The sequence below is a fragment of the Thamnophis sirtalis genome, unplaced genomic scaffold (assembly GCF_051295495.1).
Source record: "Thamnophis sirtalis isolate CommonGarterSnake01/CBP01778 unplaced genomic scaffold, rThaSir2_p1.2 scaffold_12, whole genome shotgun sequence".
NCBI lineage: Eukaryota > Metazoa > Chordata > Lepidosauria > Squamata > Natricidae > Thamnophis > Thamnophis sirtalis.
Window position 1 is genome coordinate 24,415,097 of NW_028261392.1, and position 20,925 is coordinate 24,436,021.

The following is a 20,925-nucleotide window of genomic DNA, read 5'->3' on the forward strand; positions in this document are numbered from 1 at the left end:
GTCAGTAAAATGAGGAGCCAGATTGTTGGAGGCAATATGGTGACTCTTTAAACCACTTAGATGGCGCTGTAAAGCACTATAAGTGATATATAAGTCTAAGTACTATTGCTATTATAGAAAAACTGGGAGAATAAGATGACTGCATTGTGTACAACAGTTGAATTCATTACTGGAAGAATAATATGCAACTTAACTATATGGCAAACCAAAAAGGCATTGGTTTAATGCATGGGTGTTGCTGTCACGTGATGTATAACGACCTTTTCCACAGAGCTGGGGTGGGTGTGGCTTGTGCATGATGCATCTGACCCACGGGCTCCCAGTTTGACACCCCTGGTACTAATGTTTCAGAGACAGCAGGATAACATTGGGTTTGCATTTTTCAGTTGCTTCCCATCCACTTTGAATCACAGACCTCCTTTGTCTTGTATAGAGTATAGAATTATTGAAGAAATCCCCATTATTCTGAATTAATGTATAATGCAGTTATTAGGTTATTAAAGTAAAACTATTAGCTCACTTTTTACAGAATAAAAAATAATAAAAATAGTCATTAAACCTTTGTGATAGCAAAACAAAAAGAATCAGGTTAATTGTGCCCAGGTAGACAGCTACACTTAGCAATATTTGACTAGTTTTGAAACATTCAGAAGAATCGGGCCTGGTTAATACTTGGATGAAAAATCACCAAACAACATTCGTTCTCTGGATAGTTTAAAAAAAAATCCAGAGAAAATGGAGTGCATTTCCATATCTTTGCAGATAAAACTTCATGGACATACAGCTTCATCTGCTTTACACTTTACATTTTTTTTCCCTCTTAAATTATTTCTCCTTTACTTTTCATACACTGTGTAAAACTTAATAACTGCCTTAATTTTAGAATGTCAGAACTGGTGTTTTCTTTGGGAATGCAAGCAAGCAGGAGGGACAGAAAAAGCTCTTGTTGTTGTTAATCATTATTAATTAATATTCATTAATTGCTTTTATATTAACATTCTAGATAGAATTGTTGTTGTTTTTGTTCTAATCTTCAATTTGATTCACAGTCTGGGACTGGTAAAACATAACAGTTCAAGTCCTAACTAAGGACCTAAGAGGTGTTAAGGTAGCATCTGAGTATACAGGCAGTTCTGAGTAGGATGTTGTTTTTTTGGCCATGTCGGGATATTCAGGTCTAATAAGTTCAAAATTTTCATGTATTTGGGCAGTCCTTTGGGTTTTGCTCCATGGAACCTATAACTATTGATACAACCATTGATTTCTTCCTCTGTAATCGTTCAACTTCAATTGGCAAATCATGTTGTTATTTTTTCTAGCTCTTTCTAGAATTTTATATTTATTATTATTTTCATTAAACATGAAACTCAGTCAATTGAACATTTAAAAATGTGTCACAAATACCATTCACTGGTGCTAATGGTTGATACGGGTTGCTGCCAGCATCCTAGATATTGACCAAGTATCTTCTTAAAATATATAATGTTCCGAGTAGTGTAGTTTTTTGCAGTTCCTCTGGTGTTATTACAGGAAGCTCCAATTTATTGATGTGTTTTGTAAAATTCGTGGAAATGGTACCAAGTGCCCCGATGACAATGGGTATCACTGTTACATGTTTTATCCATAGTCATGTAGTTTGATGGCCAGGTTGCAATATTTTGTTATTTTTTCCTGTTCTTTTGAGAGACCGCCTCCTGCCGATTACCTCCCTTCGACCGATTAGATCGCACAGATTAGGCCTCCTCCGAGTTCCATCCGCCAGTCAGTGCCGACTGGCGACTACGCGGAGGAGAGCCTTCTCAATAGCAGCTCCGACCCTTTGGAACGATCTCCCCGTGGAGATTCGCACCCTCACCACTGTCCAGACCTTCCGCACAGCCCTTAGGATCTGGCTATCCCGTCAGGCCTGGGGATAAGATTCTAATTCGCCCCACCCGAATGTTGAATGAAAGTTGCGTTTTATTGTTTTATTTTTATTTATGCACTGTCTTATGTTTTTGTTTTGCACTCCCCTTCCCATGTATTGTAAGCCACCCTGAGTCCCCTCAGGGAAAAGGGCAGCCTATAAATCATAAATAAAATCCTAAAAAAATCCTAAAAAATCCTTTTTTTCCCCGACTCTGACATCTCCTGGTACAGCTAAATCAATAAACTGTACGCTTTGGAGGGCGGGGTTGACATTGCTACGACATGACATGCAATCTTGGAGTTCCAGGATTGCTGTTGATATCTTTGCTGCTGGATGGTCCTTTTGGACCTAAACCATCCTGTAGAGACAGTGATAGAGAAGGGCACATCCTTCTGATCACAGGGACATCACAAAGTCCCTGATTGATCCAGGAGAAGCTCTTTTTTTCCGGTGAAAGAGAAGCAGCCATTGAAGCTGCAGAAGGTTGGGACAGCCCCTGAATGGGAAGAAAAACAGGGGAGAGAGTGTGTTGAAATTGTGAGATAAATTTTTACTATTGGAGAAGAGAACACCCAAAAAGACTTAGAGTAAAATTAAAATTGAAGACAGAAGAGAGCAAGCTGCAAATTAAACCTGAATTAAACTTAATGTGTTATCTTTTTTTTAATTTTACATTTTTTATGGATGGAACTTTTACAAATGCCTCTTTCTTTTTAAATTGGACTGGTTTCTTTTTTCCCTTTTCTATTTTTTGTCTTTTTTCATATTTGTGGATTATGATTTTCTTTCTCTTCTTTTTACAATGCTCAGCTGGATTGTTTGCTTTAAAGCACTTTTTTTTCTTAACCCCGGAATTTAAAAAGAGGGGTAGAGGCAGAGGAAAAAGAAGCAACACTGACATCTAGAGGCTGGAGGCTTGGAAACATTGTTTTTATTATCTCCTGTGAACAATTGACTCATATCTAATACTTCAAGGCTCTTGGTTTTGTTTATTGAAAGGGATAGTGGGAAGAGTATGAAATGTTTATGCAGGTGCTCTTCTGGAGTACTATCAATAGCTGGACTGGAGTGAAGAGAAAACCTTGACATGGAAAATTATAGTCAACTGGTTTGAAATTTAACAAAAAAGCTTTGGATGTTTTAGTGGCAGTGTTTATAACCTGAAAGAATGGCACAACATGAAGAAAAAAGAATTAACATTGCAAATGATCATTTTTGAAATTCAAAAAGTACAAATAAGTACAAAAAACATTGAAAAGAGGATAGAAAACATAGAACAAAAAACAGAAAAAATAGAGGGAAGAGTTGACAATATCTATAAAATGATGATGAAATTTGAAGATAGAGTTCAAAAAAATTGAAGGAAAATATAAACAAAGTGATAAGAAAATTGTTGATATTGACAGCAAGTCGAGTGTGGTTAGAAACGACAGGATTGGAATGTTGAAAGGAAAGATTAACGAACTGGAACCCTATCTCAAACCTCAAAACATGGAAGAAGAAAAGGGAGAAAATTTGGCAGACACAATGAGAGAAATTTTGGTAGAAGCACCAGTGATAACTAAAGACAAGCAGATGGAAGGAACAGATGGAGGGTTTCGAGTCTTTACAAGATATGTAAGGAACAACAAGGTGCCAAGAGAAGTCCACATAAGACTTGTCAAGAAAACAATTAGAATACAAATACCACAAATGGCAAGAGATAAAGGATTACATTACTACTGGAAAGATACAGGATGAAGAAATGAAATGTTAGAATAAAAATTGAGTTAAACTTAGTTAAATTTAGAGTATCATGTATAAAATAAAGTATTAATAGCTATAGCTAAATAATTAATTAATAATGATAATAATGCATATATATATATATATATATATATATATATATATATATATATATATATACACATATATATACGTATATATACGTATATATACGTATATATATACGTATACTAGATTGATAATATTAAATTTTATATAAATTGTAAGTGAGGATTTCGGAGAGGATGTTTAAAAGCTTTGTTATAAAAGATAAATAATTCTATATCGAATAGAATATAAAGATGTAATACTAATGGATGATTTTAGGATGATGTAAATGCCATAATATAAATTTATCTTAAATTTAGAATAATTTACATAAAAAGGATGTAATAATAGCTATAGTCAAATGAACGTTTAATAACCATAATAATTGTATACATATATATTAGAATGATGATATGAGTCTTTATGTAAATTGCAAGGGAAGACTATTGTGAGAAAGCTTTGTAACCAATCGACACCCCGTAAGTAATTGGAGAAGGATTTTTTGTGTGTGTGTGTTTATGTTTGTATGTTTTATGTTTGTCTAAAAATACAAACGTTTTTTAAATAAATAAACTGTACGCTTTGGCCCTCAATAACCGTGATATCTGGCGTGTTGTGTTCCAAATGACGATCAATCTGTATTATTGTTGTTGTTGTTACTGCTACTACTACTACTACGACGACGACGACGACGACTCATGCTTAAATGCCCAAATTGTAGAAAAAGACAAATGAGTATAAATAACTTAAGCATTTTTAATTCAGCGTACCTGCAGATATTTTAATATATCCATAAAATCACATAGTCACAATTGTTCTTGCACACCAGATGAAAGCTTATCAAAAGAATTGTAGAAGGAAAATGCTTTTCTAGGGCACAGAAATGTGTTTCATAGATAGGCAAATGATGTTAAGGGGAGATGATGCTTATTTTTAAATGATTCATTTAATTTGTATAGAACATTTTCTTTCTTTTATCATTTACAGGAACAAGCATATTTACTGTTTATGAAGCTGCATCTCAGGAAGGTTGGGTCTTTCTGATGTACAGAGCAATCGACAGTTTCCCCCGATGGCGTTCTTATTTCTATTTCATCACCTTAATTTTCTTCCTTGCCTGGCTTGTTAAGGTACATAAACAAGAACCTTATAAAAAGGGTAATAAGGGGAAACAGAAGAAATATTCAGATTAGAAAACAACCAGAATAATGACATAGAAGATGCTCTGGCATGAATACAGGGGTGTACTGGCCACACTACTATCCTGAAAGTTAATAGAGGGAGAATGTTGATTAATTGTATACATTATTTTGAGATAGTTACCATCCTGAAAGCTAAAATAATATCTTGTTTACAAAACAGACCCTCTCAAAAGTATATTGGTACTATTAGCAATTGTACTTATTACACTAGGCCAGTGTAATAAGTTTTGGGTACCAGGGTCCAGTTCCGTGCAGAGATGTTTTTCCGCAGACCGCAGTAGGCATAGTTTTGCATGCTGCCTATGTCCCAACACAATTTCTGGCCTGTCGTGAACCGGTGCCAGTCCATGAATCAAGGGTTGGAGATCCCTGTACTAGGCCATCATTGGAAGAATGTTAATGGTCCAGAGCAGTAATGTGTTTAAATGTTTTCCAGGAACTTTCCCAGGTCTTAACTAAAAAATCCAATTGCTAACTTAAATTGCCATCACTGCTAGATTACTCTTTGGCAAACTTTCTATATCCGGCTCAAGGCTTTCAGAATTTCTACAATCTCCAGAATTTCAGTAGAACAGTGGTTCCCAAACTTGGCAACTTTAAGACTTGTGGACTTCAACTCCCAGAATTCGCCAGCTAGCTCTTCTGGCTGGAGAACTCTGGGAGTTGAAGTCCACAAGTCTTAAAGTTGCCAAGTTTGGGAACCACTGCAGTAGAATATACAGTATTTCACTGGTCTGGTGGAATACAGATATATACTTGGCATATGGCAATATTGTAGAAGGAATGCAATTGAGTTCTTTATCCTGGCTGTCTGGGTAACATGCTATAGCATTTTTTCTTCTACACTGAAGTAGTTGTTCAAATTGCCTTTTTAATCTGAGAATGTTCCATGCTGTCATTTTCCTTGCATTCACTTTCTAAGCTTTGTAATTCATTTTTTCCCCATCCTGGCACATTCAGCCAAACTACCATTTGGAATGATGCCAACGTCAGTGTTGATTGCCAGTGTTTGCATAAGTTAGATACTACTGTGATTCCTGAATTATCTTATTATAAAGAAGAAGAAGACTCTTCAAAGAGACCAGGAAAACACTGGGAATGTTCTGTTGCAAGATATTCTGCTATTTTATCCAAGTGGTAATATCTTTTCATAGGGACTATTTGGAATTGGTAGGAGACTTTAATATGAAGGTGATAATCAAATGATTCTAAATGTACAAGACTAAGAAATAACCTCTACTGAATGGAGAATTTTATTGAAACATTATATTAGCTATTAGACTTATTTTGGCCCCTAACCAAAATGTTAGTTCCATAGAGTAATCCTTTACATAATGTCTATTCATATATTGATTAACCATAAAAGCTAATCAAAACACTATATAATTCAATTTCTCAACATCCCCAAAACATGCAGGTGTAATATAACTGCTTCATAATTAGGCACACAACACTGCATGTGTATGGATGCCCCAAAATACACAAACCTAACAAAGCTCTCCATCCAATTGTAGCATTATCGGGGATCCCTACCTATAACATTGCAAAAGAATTAACAAAAAAGTTTGTGCAGCTCACAAGTGAAAGAAAACACTCCATCACACCCACTCACACCCACTACAGTGCCTTCAAACATTCAGAGTCATGATTATAGATGAGGATGAAATCATGGTCTCATTTGATGTTGCAGCCCTTTTTACCATCATAGATCTGGAATTAGCCAAAGAATCTATGACTACATTGCTCCATAGCACACCTGACTTAACCAAATGCATGAAAATTGAAACACCCAGGATTATGGATTTCATAAAACCTATGCCAAACCACATACTTCCACTTTGGTGGACAAACTTACCAACAAATTAAAGGTACATCCATGGAATCACCTCTTTTAGGACTTATAGCAGAGGTGGTTACACAAGGTCTGAAAGCCATAGCACTTCCACAAATACAACCCAAAAATATGGATCAGATATGTAGATGACATCTTCATCATAATAAAAAGGACCAATTATAGAACACCCACAGAACCATCAGCAACAACTTCAGAGGAATCCACTTTACCAGAGAAGAAAAGGAAGACAACAACTCACTATCCTTCCTAGTCATCCTGATCAGCAGAGACCATGATGGCAAACTGGAAACACAAGTCTACTGAAAAACACCCACACCACACACCAAGGAAGCGTTTCGCTATCAAAGTAATAACCCTTAGCGATTCTGTGGCCCAGGTCTCTCCACATCTTCTGATCTCGCATTAATTCTTCGAGTTTTTCTATGCTCTGACTAGTTTCAGCTTTGATGGTGTCCAACAACCATGTTCTTTGGTGGGCTAGTTTTCCTTTTACTACTTACTCTTCCAAACATGACTGCTTTCTCCAGTGAATTCCCCTGCATGACATGACCAAAGTAAATGAGACGCAGTTCTGTAAATTTGCTTGCCACTGACATGTTTGGAGTTATGCTCTCCAGTACCTGTTTGTTATTCAACTTTGCTGTTCAAGGAATACACAGGAGCTTTCTCCAGCACCACAGCTAAGCAAGTTACCTCAATCAAGGAACTGATTATAAGTTACCCCAAACAAGCAAACAGTAAACAGCCCAACCAATTAACCTCCAAGATCATTCCTACCAACACTGATAGACCAAGCCACCAGAATATAAATTGAGAACAAGCCCTTACTAGCCTTAATGATATTACCTAGTTTCAGAATGAAATGTTTGCAAGAAAACAACCAAGCTCAGAGAATATCAATTGTTACATGTTTCCCAGCTCTTAATTTTTATTATCATTGAAGTTGCTGATATCATTGATACACTGCTATCATGCAAGATGGACTATTTGAAGTTTCAGGTGATGGTGCTGAAAACTCAAATTAATCCATTTTTTCCCTGTTCTTAGACGTGTGCTTGTCCAACTGGCCTCATTCCAGTATGTTATTAAGTTCTACTGAACCATTCAGATCTTGAACCAACCCCACCCAATATCTGTATTCTTACACACGAAAAGTATCTTCATTATTTATTTTCCTTCTTTGCTAGTATGACCTTTTTAAGTGATAACTGTTATACCTGCCATTAACATGGCTTTTAATGTTTTAAGTCTTTGGAGAATCTTTTTCAATTGGAAAATAATTTAAAACGATAGAGTTGGGGGGTGTTTTTTACACCATCTACATTTTCTGTGTCATTTTCTGCTTCTATTTCCTTCAACCCTTCCCTCTCCTCTCTTCCCAATCATCTTTGGGAGGATTAACTGTATTAGCAATTGACCTTGTGAATGACATACACAGCATCTTATCTCAGACTAGGCATATTCTCTCACATAAACCATAATTTTCTTCCCAAGCTTCAACAGGGGATGAATATGTTCTTCACCAAAACAGAGAGAGAGGTGGGGGGAGGGAGGGGGGAGGGGGAGGGAGGGAGGGAAAGAGACCATTTGAAATCTCCTAAGAAATTCTTTTATTCTGATAATCATCAGTGGCAAAGTGGAACGTTTAAAATCCGGTACAACTCTCTTATTTTCACGGTAACTGTAAAGCCAGGAGATAACTTTCAAGCCACTATCATAAACCTGGCAGTTTAAGCTAGATAAGAGGCTGCATTATTACTCATCCTTTGTACCATCTTGCCTTGTGCATCTCATTTTTAACTATCAACTAGGTTGTAGTGTGCCAGAGTTAGCACTATATTTAGGTAATTGTAAACCCATCTGCGAAAATGAAATGCCTGTGCTGAAGCAGGAAATCATTTAGGAGCAGATTTTTCTCCATGTTTTATTGTAGACTGCTCTGCCTTTTCATTCTCTTTAGCAATTACATTTCCTCAGCCCAATTTATTATTACAGCAATAAAGTTTTTACTTCTCTTCATTTGGGTTTTCTTTTTGAGCTTCCAGCCTTTAGCTACTCTACAAACAATGAATTCCTGAGAACATATCCCTATTTTTCAATGGAGAATATTAACCTATCGATTTTACTATAATTTGTTTATATTGTATATGTTTGTTTGTTTATATAGTCACCCATTTGATGGAAAGTGATTAGTGATGTACAGCACTCCAATAAAACAGATCAAGATAAATCAAATGATACTATTAGCCGTAATTAATTGGTCAGAAATTTCATTCAACCAAAGTTTTAACCAAGTCAAGCACAGTTATTGAAAGGTAAAATAAAGGTAAAGGTTCCCCTGCACATGCGTGCTAGTCGTTTCTGGCTCTAGGCTCATCTCCGTTTCTAAGCCGAACAGCCAGCGCTGTCCGAAGATGTCTCTGTGGTCATGTAGCCGACATGACTAAATGCTGAAGGCACGTAGAACATTGTTTCCTTCCCACCATGTGGTTCCTATTTTTCTACTTGCATTTTTACATCCTTTTGAACTGCTAGGTTTGCGTAAGCTAGGACAAGTAACAGGAGCTCTAGCGTTACATGGTGCTAGGGATTCAAACCGCTGAACTGCAAACCTTCTGATCAACAAGCTCAGCATCTTAGCCACTGAAGCAGGGTGCCTCTTATTGAAAGGTAGACAAGGGCTATTGTTGGTCTATACTCATCTTGCTTCCAGTTGTTCCCCAACTTCCAAGCAAGGAAGCTCTTCACTTTCCCAATTGAGGGCAACATATTCATTAGAACATAAGAAAGTCTGTACCTCACTCATTTGTACTTCATCCAGCCTTCCTTCCTTCCTTCCTTCCTTCCTTCCTTCCTTCCTTCCTTCCTTCCTTCCTTCCTTCCTTCCTTCTAGTTTTTCTAGAACTTCTATTGTTTTTCTAAAGTTCTGATCTCTGTCAGTGCTTCCTCTTGGTTTTGATTTTGCCCCATGGTTAATATTATTTTCCTTTCTTGTGCTGGTGCTATTCATATTCTTCATCTTCATTCCAGTGAAAAACTTTGTTGTCATATTGAAAATAAATGAAATATCCTGTCTTGTTACCAAAAAGGGAGGGTCGATGGAGGAAGCAGAATAGCGAGGAGCACAATAAATCTTATTTGTTATTTAAAACCAAAAGAGATTCTCCTAGGCACCTGGAGTAATGGCCTTGAGTGCTATTGTGGTGATGGATCCAATTAAGCAGGCTTTGAAAATAATCTTTGTCTGCCTCCTTACATATGTGTTCTTTCTTTTATAGAACGTGTTTATTGCTGTCATCATTGAAACATTTGCTGAAATCCGTGTGCAGTTTCAACAGATGTGGGGGTCCAGAAGCAGTACAACTTCAACCGCAACTACTCAGGTAAACATGGCTAAATGTTTATATGCACAAATGGGTGTGTGTGGTAAACATTAGCTTTTATTTGTATAAAGCTACTAATAGTGTGCGTGTGTATTTTTATACACATATAGGTAGGTAGGTAGGTAGGTAGGTAGGTAGGTAGGTAGGTAGGTAGGTAAGTAGGTATACACAAAATAGTTTGTCGTGAAAGCGACTGCCTGGAAGGCTCCTGGATTGGAGCTGAAAGGTGAAAGGGGAGCAGTATGCTCCCTCCCATATTTGGGTAGACCAGGTGATCTGACAGAAGGAAAAAACACTTAATCTCACTCCTGGTTCAGCTGATAAAGCGAGGAGAACTTGTGGCTTAGAGGTTAATACAACTGCCTAATGTGCAAGCAGCCGAAGTTTGAATCCCAGAAGGCTATGGCTAGCTGATGAGAGCTAAATAACTTGAAATGAAATAGATCTATACTAGTCTCCCTTTATTTGTTTATCAGTAAAATGTAACGTGTGTGTGTGTGTGTGTGTGTGTGTGTGTGTGTGTGTGTGTGTCTTGCCTTGCTTATTTATAATGGTGTGGGATTTAATTTCTGTGGGGTTTTGTTGCTTCTTGGAAAGTGTGTTTTGATTGGCGATCTGACCTAATGTTAATTCTGTCCTGATTATTAATGTGTTGTGAATGGTTTGGATTACAGACCTTGGTGATAAATCATGCCTTGTTCTCTTGTTGGCATTTTCATGAATTATCTAGCTCCAATAAAGGAGAATATTTGTAGCTCAGGTTTGAAATGAGGGGTTCTCATTGTTCTCTGAGCTTGGTTGTTTTCTTGCAGCCATTTCATTACCAAACTAGGTAACAACATCAGTATTAGTAACAAATGGACTTTGAATCCTCATTCAGTTATTCTGCAATTTATCTGGTCAATTTTTCCTCTGTTTCCCCACTCAAATGTGTGGTTCATTTTGAGAGGGTAAATAGTCAAAGGGTATTTTTGGTGTTTGTTCTTCATTGCAGTTCTGTGTACCTTCATCCTTGTTTTAATTGATATCCTGTTTGTCCAATGTACTGTCAGCTGCAATCTTGCCGTTGACTCTGTAAATTGTCTTTCTTTCTTAGTGAGGTATCTTTTGGTTTTCACTGGGTTTGGGGGATGGGTGCTTTTGTTTTGCTTTTTTGGTAGTGCTTTTGTGAGTTTGTGGGCAGCTTATAGTCATTTTCATAGCATATCTTACCTACTAATTGATTTTCACATATTATATTGCCTATATTTCATCATGTAAACTTTGTTTCAAACATTATATAGTGGTTCCACCCTAGGCATTCCATTCTTCTAATTAAGTTGCAGTGTGCAATTTATCTCATCATGGGTAGTAATCATACAATAACTAATACTCATAATTCAATGGATAACCCTTAACATTTATATAGATTTATTTATTTATTTGAATTATTTCTATCCCCCTCTCAGGCTAACAAGGCTTACAAGCAATATCAATATTTGAGCCACGCAGAGTTGTATTTTTACATGGGTAGCCATACAAATCTTTTATTTATTTATTTATTGACTCATCAATAAAAATACGAGATTATTTCAAAAGCAACAAGCTTATAGGATCTTTCCCATGGAGTAAGTGATGATAATAGCAAGAGTGGTCATGAAAAGGCCTGAGACAGCCTGCCTCCTTCTCATTCTGGCCCTTTTCCAACAGAATAGTTGGTTTTAAGGTCTGGGAGCAGTGGTGGGTTGCAGGCAGTACACCCCAGTACGAGCATACAGGTGCCTGCTGGGAGCACCAGGTACCCTTATGGTATGGAGCTTCAGATGGCCCACCCGCCTGCCCACCGTCCTTACCTGTATTTGAGCTCTTTGGCACTTATGTGCATGTGCACGGAGCGTACGGCGCCTCCACAACACTGCTGAGCAGCTGGAGTGTCACGGAGGCATTGTGGAGTGTCACAGGAGGTAAGGACACATGCAGGTGCTGCAAGCGTCCATGTGGTGGCTGCTGGGCCCTGTTGCACTGTACTGGTTGCAACGGGATCCGGAACCCACCACTACCTGTGAGGGAAAGCAAATTAGAGAAGGAAGGAGACATTCTTTAGCCACCGTAGCATTGCACTGGAGAGGAGAATAAGCAAGGAAACATGGCTTATATAAAGACATGACATTATTTCTTAGTCACTCTATGTTTCATTGCAGTAAATTACTGCAAAAAAAATGCACATTTTTAGTATTCTGCAATATCTATGTTGACGTGGTAGCTCAATGGCTAAGACGATGAGCTTGTCGATCAGAAAGGTCGGCAGTTCAGCAGTCGGAATCCCTAGCACCGCGTAACGGAGTGAGCTCCCGTTACTTGTCCCAGCTTCTGCTAACCTAGCAGTTCGAAAGCATGTAGAAAAATAGGAACCACCTTTGGTGGGAAGGTAACAGCATTCTGTGTGCCTTCAGCATTTAGTCACGCCAGCCAAATGAACATGGAGACGTCTCCGGACAGTGCTGGCTCTTTGGCTTTGAAACAGAGATGATCATCTCCTTGGATGTGAGGGCGATCTGGCTGCAACATCTGTCACCCCATTGATCGCCAGGGTTGATTCGGCTGATTTGGCTGGCTAGTTGGGTGTCCCCTTCCTCCCTCACCACTCCATGTGCGTCCCTCCCAAAGCTGCACGCTCGATGGAAGAGGACGACCATCCCAGATAGAAGGAGTGTACCGATCTTCGGTCAAGGGTACACGATAGCTGCGCTCCCTGCTAGAACCTCCAAACAAGCTCAAGATGATCATCTCCCCCTAGAGTCAGGAATGATTAGCACATATATGAGAGGAGAACTTTTATCTTTACCTTAATATCTCTGTTCTGTTGCCAGTCATGACTATTTTATGTGCATTGTATACAGTTTTCTGCATGGAATAATTTCTCATGCAAGAAATTAAATTGGTTCCTGTTTGCAATCCTACATTCAGCACCAACTATAAAATCTGTAACTAAAAATCAGTAACCATTCCATGACAAAGGCAGCGGAATAATATAGTATGAAGTCAATGGAGTCTGCAATTCTCTGTAATAACAAGAGATTTCTGAGAAGAAAAGGATGCAATGTAGAGAAAAGGATGGTCACAAAATAAGCATCACCCATTTTGTTTGTAGATCTGAGCGCATAAATAGATTCTGACAAGTGTTTTCCCCCTCCAGATGTTTCATGAAGATGCTACAGGAGGATGGCAGCTGGTAGATGTTGATGTGAATAAGCCTCAAGGAAGAGCACCAGCATGTCTGCAGGTACGTTGCTTTTTAAATAAAGCTATCAAAGTAGCAAACCAAGTGGGGATCTTGCTGTTTGAAATTGACAGTAAGTTAAAATTCCCCATAGCCACAATTTAAAGTTAGAAATTGGTGTAAGTTTAATGTATATTCATCTTGATGTTTAAGCTTTTGTTTTGCACATTATAAGCAAATTCTTTCCCTTTCTCTGACTCTGTCTCCATAGAGTTTCCATAGAGACCTCTATCCAATTCTTATTATATTAGACTGTAGATATAATTACAATTGGCATGTTAGAGGAAAATCAGTTTCTTAAAACATTGATTTAGAGCAGGGTTTTCTAACTCCCGGCCCCGCGGACTGGATGCATCACATGCTAGCCACACACCCTCCCAGTTTAGTGAAGGTGGGAAAGTCCCGATACATCATGTGATGCTGCCATGACGACATGAGTTTGACACCCCTGATTTATAATGTATACCTTCTCCTGTTCTGAAAACAATGTAAAGGACAACAAAGATTGCATTACTATTATGCAACATGTGAAGAGAAGATGGCCATTTTAGAAACATCTTGCCATTTTCGGATATATAAAGTAAAAAATATAAAGAAGAAAACAGAAAAAATAATAAGTCTAAATATGGAGTCCAGAAACTCGAGATATGTATAATCGGTTCACCAACAAAAGGGCGAACGACAAAACCACGCCCGACTAAACCGCGTCGCTGATATCATCAACAGGGTGACAACAGCGCGGAGACAGAAGCACGCTGTAAACCCTAAACCTAAACTTAAACCCTGACCCTAAACCTAACCCTAAACCTAACCCTTAACCTAACCCTAAACCTAACCCTAACCCTAACCCTAACCCTAACCCTAACCCTTAACCTAACCCTAACCCTAACCCTAACCCTAACCCTTAACCTAACCCTAAAGCTAACCCTAAAGCTAACCCTAAACCTAACCCTTACCTTAAGTTGAATCGGCTTTCTTTCAACGCGCTATTTAAAGCGCCCTTCTTTCTCCATGCTGGCTGTTGTCGCCGCGTTGATGACATCAGCGACACGGTTTAGTCGGGCGCTGTTTTGTCGTTTGGCCTTTTGACGGGTCACGGTATAATCAAGTAAGTCCTTGGGCATGCATTGTGAGTTTTTGCCTTCATTTGGAAAATGTCATGCATAATTCTCTTACACTGCCTCAACTCTGATGTATTTCTTACAATACGTGAATTGAAGAGAGATCAGTATACTCAAGTTTACCTTAGCTTTTCATAAGTAAATAAACAATGGGAAAAGCAACATGCAGAAGTTCGACATAAATTCAACTGCAATAATTTCAAATTCATGGGTTAGAAGTCTTTTTTTTCCACATGCTAGAGCTGGTCTCAAATTTAACAACTTCTTGTAATTCCTCACCTATGTCAGCAGATCCTTGGGATTGTAGATCTGATCTATGATAATAATAAAATACTTTGATTTGATTTAGTAACACAGATGAAGCTGCTGCTGGCAATAATCTTTGGATAGATATATCTGGCTTAGCTTCATGAAAGTGCAATACTTATTTATTATTTTATTCCATTACATTATAAAGCAGATGGTTTTATTTTTAAAATGTTCCTTTCCTCTACTTTTTTTTAAATGTAGATTTTTTAAAAGAAAATCAAATGGTTTTCTTCACAATTTATATATCTAGCCCATACCCTGTTAAACTTGTTAAAAATTAAACTACCTCCCTTTATATATTCTTTTTACACAGTATTTTCTGTTTTATTCTCCAGTCACTTCCAAATTTTTATGACCCAATAAATGACATCTTGTCATTTATTGTTTTACTCCTTCACCTGCCAGTTCTGTCTGTCAGTAATTTCTTCGTTGAGTTTTTATAATACTGTTTGCTTTTTTCTTCCTTAAGTTAGAAATTAACAATAGATTGATGATCTATGTCTCTGTCAGTATCAGATCTTAATTTGTGGGATGCAACAGAGTTCCTCCAGAGTTTTTAAATGCAAAGTAAATAGTTAAGTTTATATTGGTGCCTGTTTGGTGAAGTCCACATCTAAAAGAGTTGTTTAGATTGCTGGAGAAAAGTATTCACATTATCTCCTATAATGTATGGTAATACAATTTATTAGGGTATTTTTGTGCAGCCAGTTCTATGGTGTTTTTACACAACTTTCCCATGTCTCTGCTAACTTACACAAATTTGATACACTAAGGCACTGTAATGTAAAAGAATTGCATAATGGATTTTTGTTGTATTTCTACTTCAGAACATTTTTAACATTTTTAATACTAAAAGATCCAGTCTGGGTTAAAAGAGCTGATTTCCTTGAGGGTTTGCTGGGTTGGAAGTACTGTAAGAAATTCAACCATGCACTCATGCAGATTACATCAGAACAGCTGTTAAAATAACTTTGTACATTCAGTGTCATATCTGGAATCAGTACTTATAGAGCACATTGAATGGCAGAAGGGAAGAGAATTTGCTGTTAATATTTTCATTAGTCTTTCACTGGCTACATTTTTGGTGACTTCAAAACATCTGAAGACTAAATGCATATGTAATTTGTATTTTATTTTGCCTCAATTTGATATAACTATAAGACTATACTTACTAATAACCTTAGAAAATTAGCATAGTCTTATCTTAAATCATGAATAATGCATGCCTGGAATTTTATATTTACTTTTATATGGTTTCTTTAGCCAACCCTTATAAAAACATTTATCAAAGGTAAGCATCATGTACGTGAAGAGAACATTTCTGAAAAGAAAGGTATGCCTTGCTTCACAGATGTATAGGAAAAGATGCTTAATGAAACCATAGTACTTCAAAGCACAAACTCAGCAAGACTGTAGTAATCAAATTACCAGGTATCTGTCTTCCAGGAAATAGCTTTGATAATGCTTTATTTTGTTCTGCGTTGGATATTCAGGTAAAATCAGTAGGGGGAAAGCCGTGACAAAATAAAAATGCAATGTCTATTTTGCCTGAGAACTCTATAAGAAAAAATGTAGCTGGAATAAGAAGCTCATATATTCAGTATTGACAGAGAGACGTTCCATGTCAAAAATGGCAGATGATGAGGGACCATACTCTAAGCCAGTCCTAAAGGTGCTTTTTCCAAAAGACAATTGGACTTTCTTAGGTTTTTTTTTTAACGTTTCTCTTCCCACCCAAGAAGTCAGTTCTTCAAAGGGGGTGGTGAATATGTTAATATACATAAAACATGCACTGTTATGCTTTAAAATATGTTGGCCATTGGGGGGGGGGGTAATTCACTTACTTTCCCTACTGGTTTGCAAATGTAAGCACGGCCTTCCACACATGTTCTTTGATCGTGCATGCAGCTTGCACACATGCACGGATATTGAAGAGGTACCTAAATAGGTCAGCATAGAGATGGGGCAGGAGGAGCAGGCCCATCCGCGATTTCCATTACCAGTTCAGGCGAACCAGTCCAAACTGGCTGAATACCACCTCTGGTTGGCCATGTCATGATGTTGAATACAAAGAGATGCTATATGGAGTTTCAAGTACTGATGTGATTGCCTCTTGAGTTCTAGATGTACATATGGCACATTCAAGTAAATCTTTACCTTCATCAAGACAAAAGGAAATGCATAAAATGAATACACGGAAACAAGCTTAGTCATGTTTGGATTGTTTCTGATTTTTTTCCACCAAGAAGTTCTCTGCATTAGTTTATCTGGCTGGTTACACACTGACTGTTCTGATACTTTTGATTTTGAGTGCATTTGAAAAACATGTTGTGTGTGTGATTTCTGCTTATTGAGTTTATCTTGTTGGTTGCTTTCTCGTGCCCTGTTTGGGCAGGCTTGAGAACATGGTTTAGAGTGAAAAGATGCTAGTCTGAAGATAGGTTGTGACGTGTTCTTTTATAATTCTTCTGTCCCTTTGCTTTACATGTAAAAAGAGCCTTACTAACATGTAGTTAGTAACATAACGACAGACCCCTCACATCCTAGACATAAACTGTTTCAACTTCCCCCTCTCTGGATGCTGCTATAGGGCATTGCGTGCCAAAACAATTAGACACAAAGGTTGTTCCCCCCCCCCCAATGCCATCACTCTGCTGAACACTTGATTCCCACAGCACTGTTTTAGGCCTAAAGATATTTACCCATGTAGTAGGGCTGTATTGATATTATCATTCTCATCTTTCTTATTTTCACTATTACCTTCTCTTATAGGTATCTATGATTTATCACTTCTTGTTGTAAGATTAGTGGTTGTAATTATGATCTATGATATATGACCCATCACTTTGTTGTTGTATGTACACTGAAAGTTATGCACCGGAGACAAATTCCTTGTGTGTTCAATCACACTTGGCCAATAAAGCTGTTCTGCTCTGCTCTGCTCTATTCCATTTGCTCAGCAAAGGTACATCTGTTTTGTTCTGGGTTGCTGAGCATATTAAGCTTTGCTGAAGCAAGCAGGCAGGAGAGTTGGGGAGGTTTCCTATGAGCAGGAGTTAACTGTCCTTCTTTTGCTTGTTTTCATTCCAGAAAGTAGCAACTGCACTCTCTTTGCTTTGGGGCAGCCAGGCAGCGCCCAGCACTCCCTGCCTCAGTGGTGGGTTTCAAAAATTGTTCAAACCTACTCTGTGGGTGTGGCCTCCTTTGTGGGAGTGGCTTGCCGCCCATGTGACTGGATGGGAGTGGCTTGACTGGATATGAAGATGCTGACGACACTTGTCAGAACCACCTTAAATTACCTCACACACAGCACTGGCATGCATAAGAATGTGATGTAAACTTGTTTTTTAAAAGGCATCTTTGGTTTGCGTTAAAACAACTTCAACACACGCAATGTTCTGATTGCACCACAAACGCAGTAGTCATCCTCACCTTTCACGGAGGCACTGAGTTTTATAAATATGAGCATGATAGTGTAGAATAATCATATCCAAGGACCAGTAGTGGGTTTCAAAAAAATTTGGAACCTCTTCTGTAGGTGTGGCCTGCTTTCCGGGTCCACTGGTGGAACCTCTTCTAACCGGTTCGGTAGATTTGACGAACCGGTTCTACCGAATAGGTGCGAACTGGTAAGAAGAACTGCCCTGCCTCCACACCTCCTCCAAATTTGTTCTACCCTCCCTTCTGGGTTTGTTAGCCACCCTGAGTCCCTCAGGGAATAAGGCGGCATATAAATGCAATAAACCTTCAAATAAACAATGCTAAATCTGACTGTTACAAGACTTAGGCAACCTACATTAACAGTATAAAAAGAAAAAAAATGTAACCCTGCATGGACTGAGATTCATTTTTCTGTTTGACCTTCAGGCAGGTTATCCTGCCTGGTATCGTATAATTACAATAAATGTAGATTTTAAAAGATATAAATGCATTCTTTTAAAAAGAATACAAGTCCTCAATTTCACTTTCCCACCTGTTAACACTGCTAGAGGACAAAGAAAAAAAATTGGCAAAATGTTGGGAAGGGATAGAGCGACAGATGGATGAATGGATTTTTATAAATTGACTGACTGGTGATTTTCATCAGGAACTGTTAGCTGTCTTTCTTTTGATGGAAAACAAGGCTATAATATTCTCTGGGTAGAATATTAAAAACATCTGGATACAGAACATTCTAGCTCTGTTGTTCCATTGGAACACCACTAACTTAGAACACTTCAGTGAAATATTCCCCAGGGGATTGACTTGCTTTGAATTTCTAGTTCTTTAGAAGATACATTTTTTCATTTCCTGAACATTCTTGCCTTTATTTATTTATTTATTTATTTATTTATCATATGGCATATCATACATGGACTTGCAATATATAGTAACAGATTAAAAAACAGAATAAAATATGAATGTTAAAAGGATCTATATTCAGATCCCAAAGTCTAAGCCAGAGGTGTTAAACTAGTAGCCCATGGGCCAGATGAATCACACGCAGGCCACGCCCACCCCAGCTCTGCAAAGGGGGAAAATGTCACGAAACATCACATGACAGCAATGGGACGCTGTGAGTTTGACACCCATGATCTAAGTCATCTACTGAAGTGCAGCATTGTATATTTGGGGGAAAAAAGCAGAAACTGGACCGGTGTATGTCCTCAGTTTACAGCCAGTCACAATCTGATCTACAGTTCAACGTGGGACCCCACAGTCACACTGAGGGGAGGATACTGTGCCCCATTTATACAGTGAATCCCGGCAGTTGCATTTGAGGTGCATCTCACATTGATTTTTTTTCTATGAATAAATTAACAATATGACTTACATACCTTAGTTTAATGCCGTAGATAAGGTTGTGTATGAAAAGAACAAGCTAAACTGCAAATCGGACTTAAATGTGACATTGGTTTAGAGCAGGGGTGTCAAACTCAAGGCCCATGGGGCTGTCCTGGAAAATGTAAGGGGCCATCCTGCATCACTTCGGCCTGGTCTACCTGTGTCCCTTCAACCTGGTCTACCCAATACAAAGAGGAAACATTGGGGCAGTGTGGCTTCGGCCCAGTCTACCCACATCCCTTCAGCCCTGTCTACCCAATGCAGAGAGGAAACATCAAGCCAGTGTGGCTTCAGTCAAGTCTACCCATGTCACTTCAGTTTGGTTGACACATTGACCCAATGTGAAGAGGTCACATCGGGTCAGCATGGCTTTGACCCGGTCTACCCAATGCGAAGAGGAAACATCTGACCAATGTGGCTTTGACCCAGTCTACCCAATTCAAAGAGGAAACATGCCAGCAGTTTGGGGAGTGACATCAAGCTGGCCATGCCCACCCAGCTGGTTACACCCACCCAGTTGGCCATACCCCCTCCTCAAAATCAACCATAGCTCTGATGGGGCGCACCCCTACTTTAGAGTAGTGACAAGAGACCCAGGTCCAGCCTCCGGTGAATTCTGTTGACCCTTATTTAGCGCTAATTTAGCCTAGACAATCAGTTGACTAGATTCCTGTGTATAGGTAGCAATAATAAACTCTTCTGTGCTTTGAACTCAATGAATGCTCCTAGTTATTTTACAGGTTGTCATATTTCATTCTAAACATATGTTCTTATTAAGAACATATCATTCATACAGAGATATATAAGCACATATATTTCTGTATAGGGTGTGTGTGCATGTGTGTATGTGTGTGTGTGTGTACACATAAATACTGTCAACTAACTCTTATAGAAATATTATTTGCTTTTGATATTATCACTGGAACACATATAAGTACCATAAATTACTGCTGCAGTTCTGTGTCTCAGGAAAATAGTTAATTTGAACTCCAGGTTTCAAGAATTTATTTTCCTGGCTCTGTTGGAAATAATGTGGTTTTTTTTTATCTTGTGTGATTAGCTGTTGTTATTATTTCCACTCTTAGTAAAGGGAAGGGAAAAATCTGTGTTTTACTACTATTTCTTCTTCTTCTCTTCCTTTTTGTGTTTGCTGCCAAATGTATTTTTGATAACATGGTTAGAACATGCTTAGTGTGAAAAGCAGATATCTATCCAAAATTCTGTTTCCTTGTAATAACCAGCAATATGATT

At 38.1% G+C, this 20,925-nt stretch overlaps 1 protein-coding gene across 2 annotated transcripts in view; it reads left to right on the forward strand.

The window, feature by feature from the left end:
- Positions 1-20,925, forward strand: part of NALCN (sodium leak channel, non-selective) — a 237,133-nt gene that overhangs the window by 111,135 nt on the left and 105,073 nt on the right. For both annotated transcript variants that reach the window (XM_087726865.1, XM_087726866.1), the window contains 3 exons: positions 4,709-4,851; positions 10,057-10,161; positions 13,337-13,423. In XM_087726865.1, the coding sequence (XP_087582991.1) occupies positions 4,709-4,851; positions 10,057-10,161; positions 13,337-13,423 (335 nt within the window). The remainder of the gene's footprint in view (positions 1-4,708; positions 4,852-10,056; positions 10,162-13,336; positions 13,424-20,925) is intronic.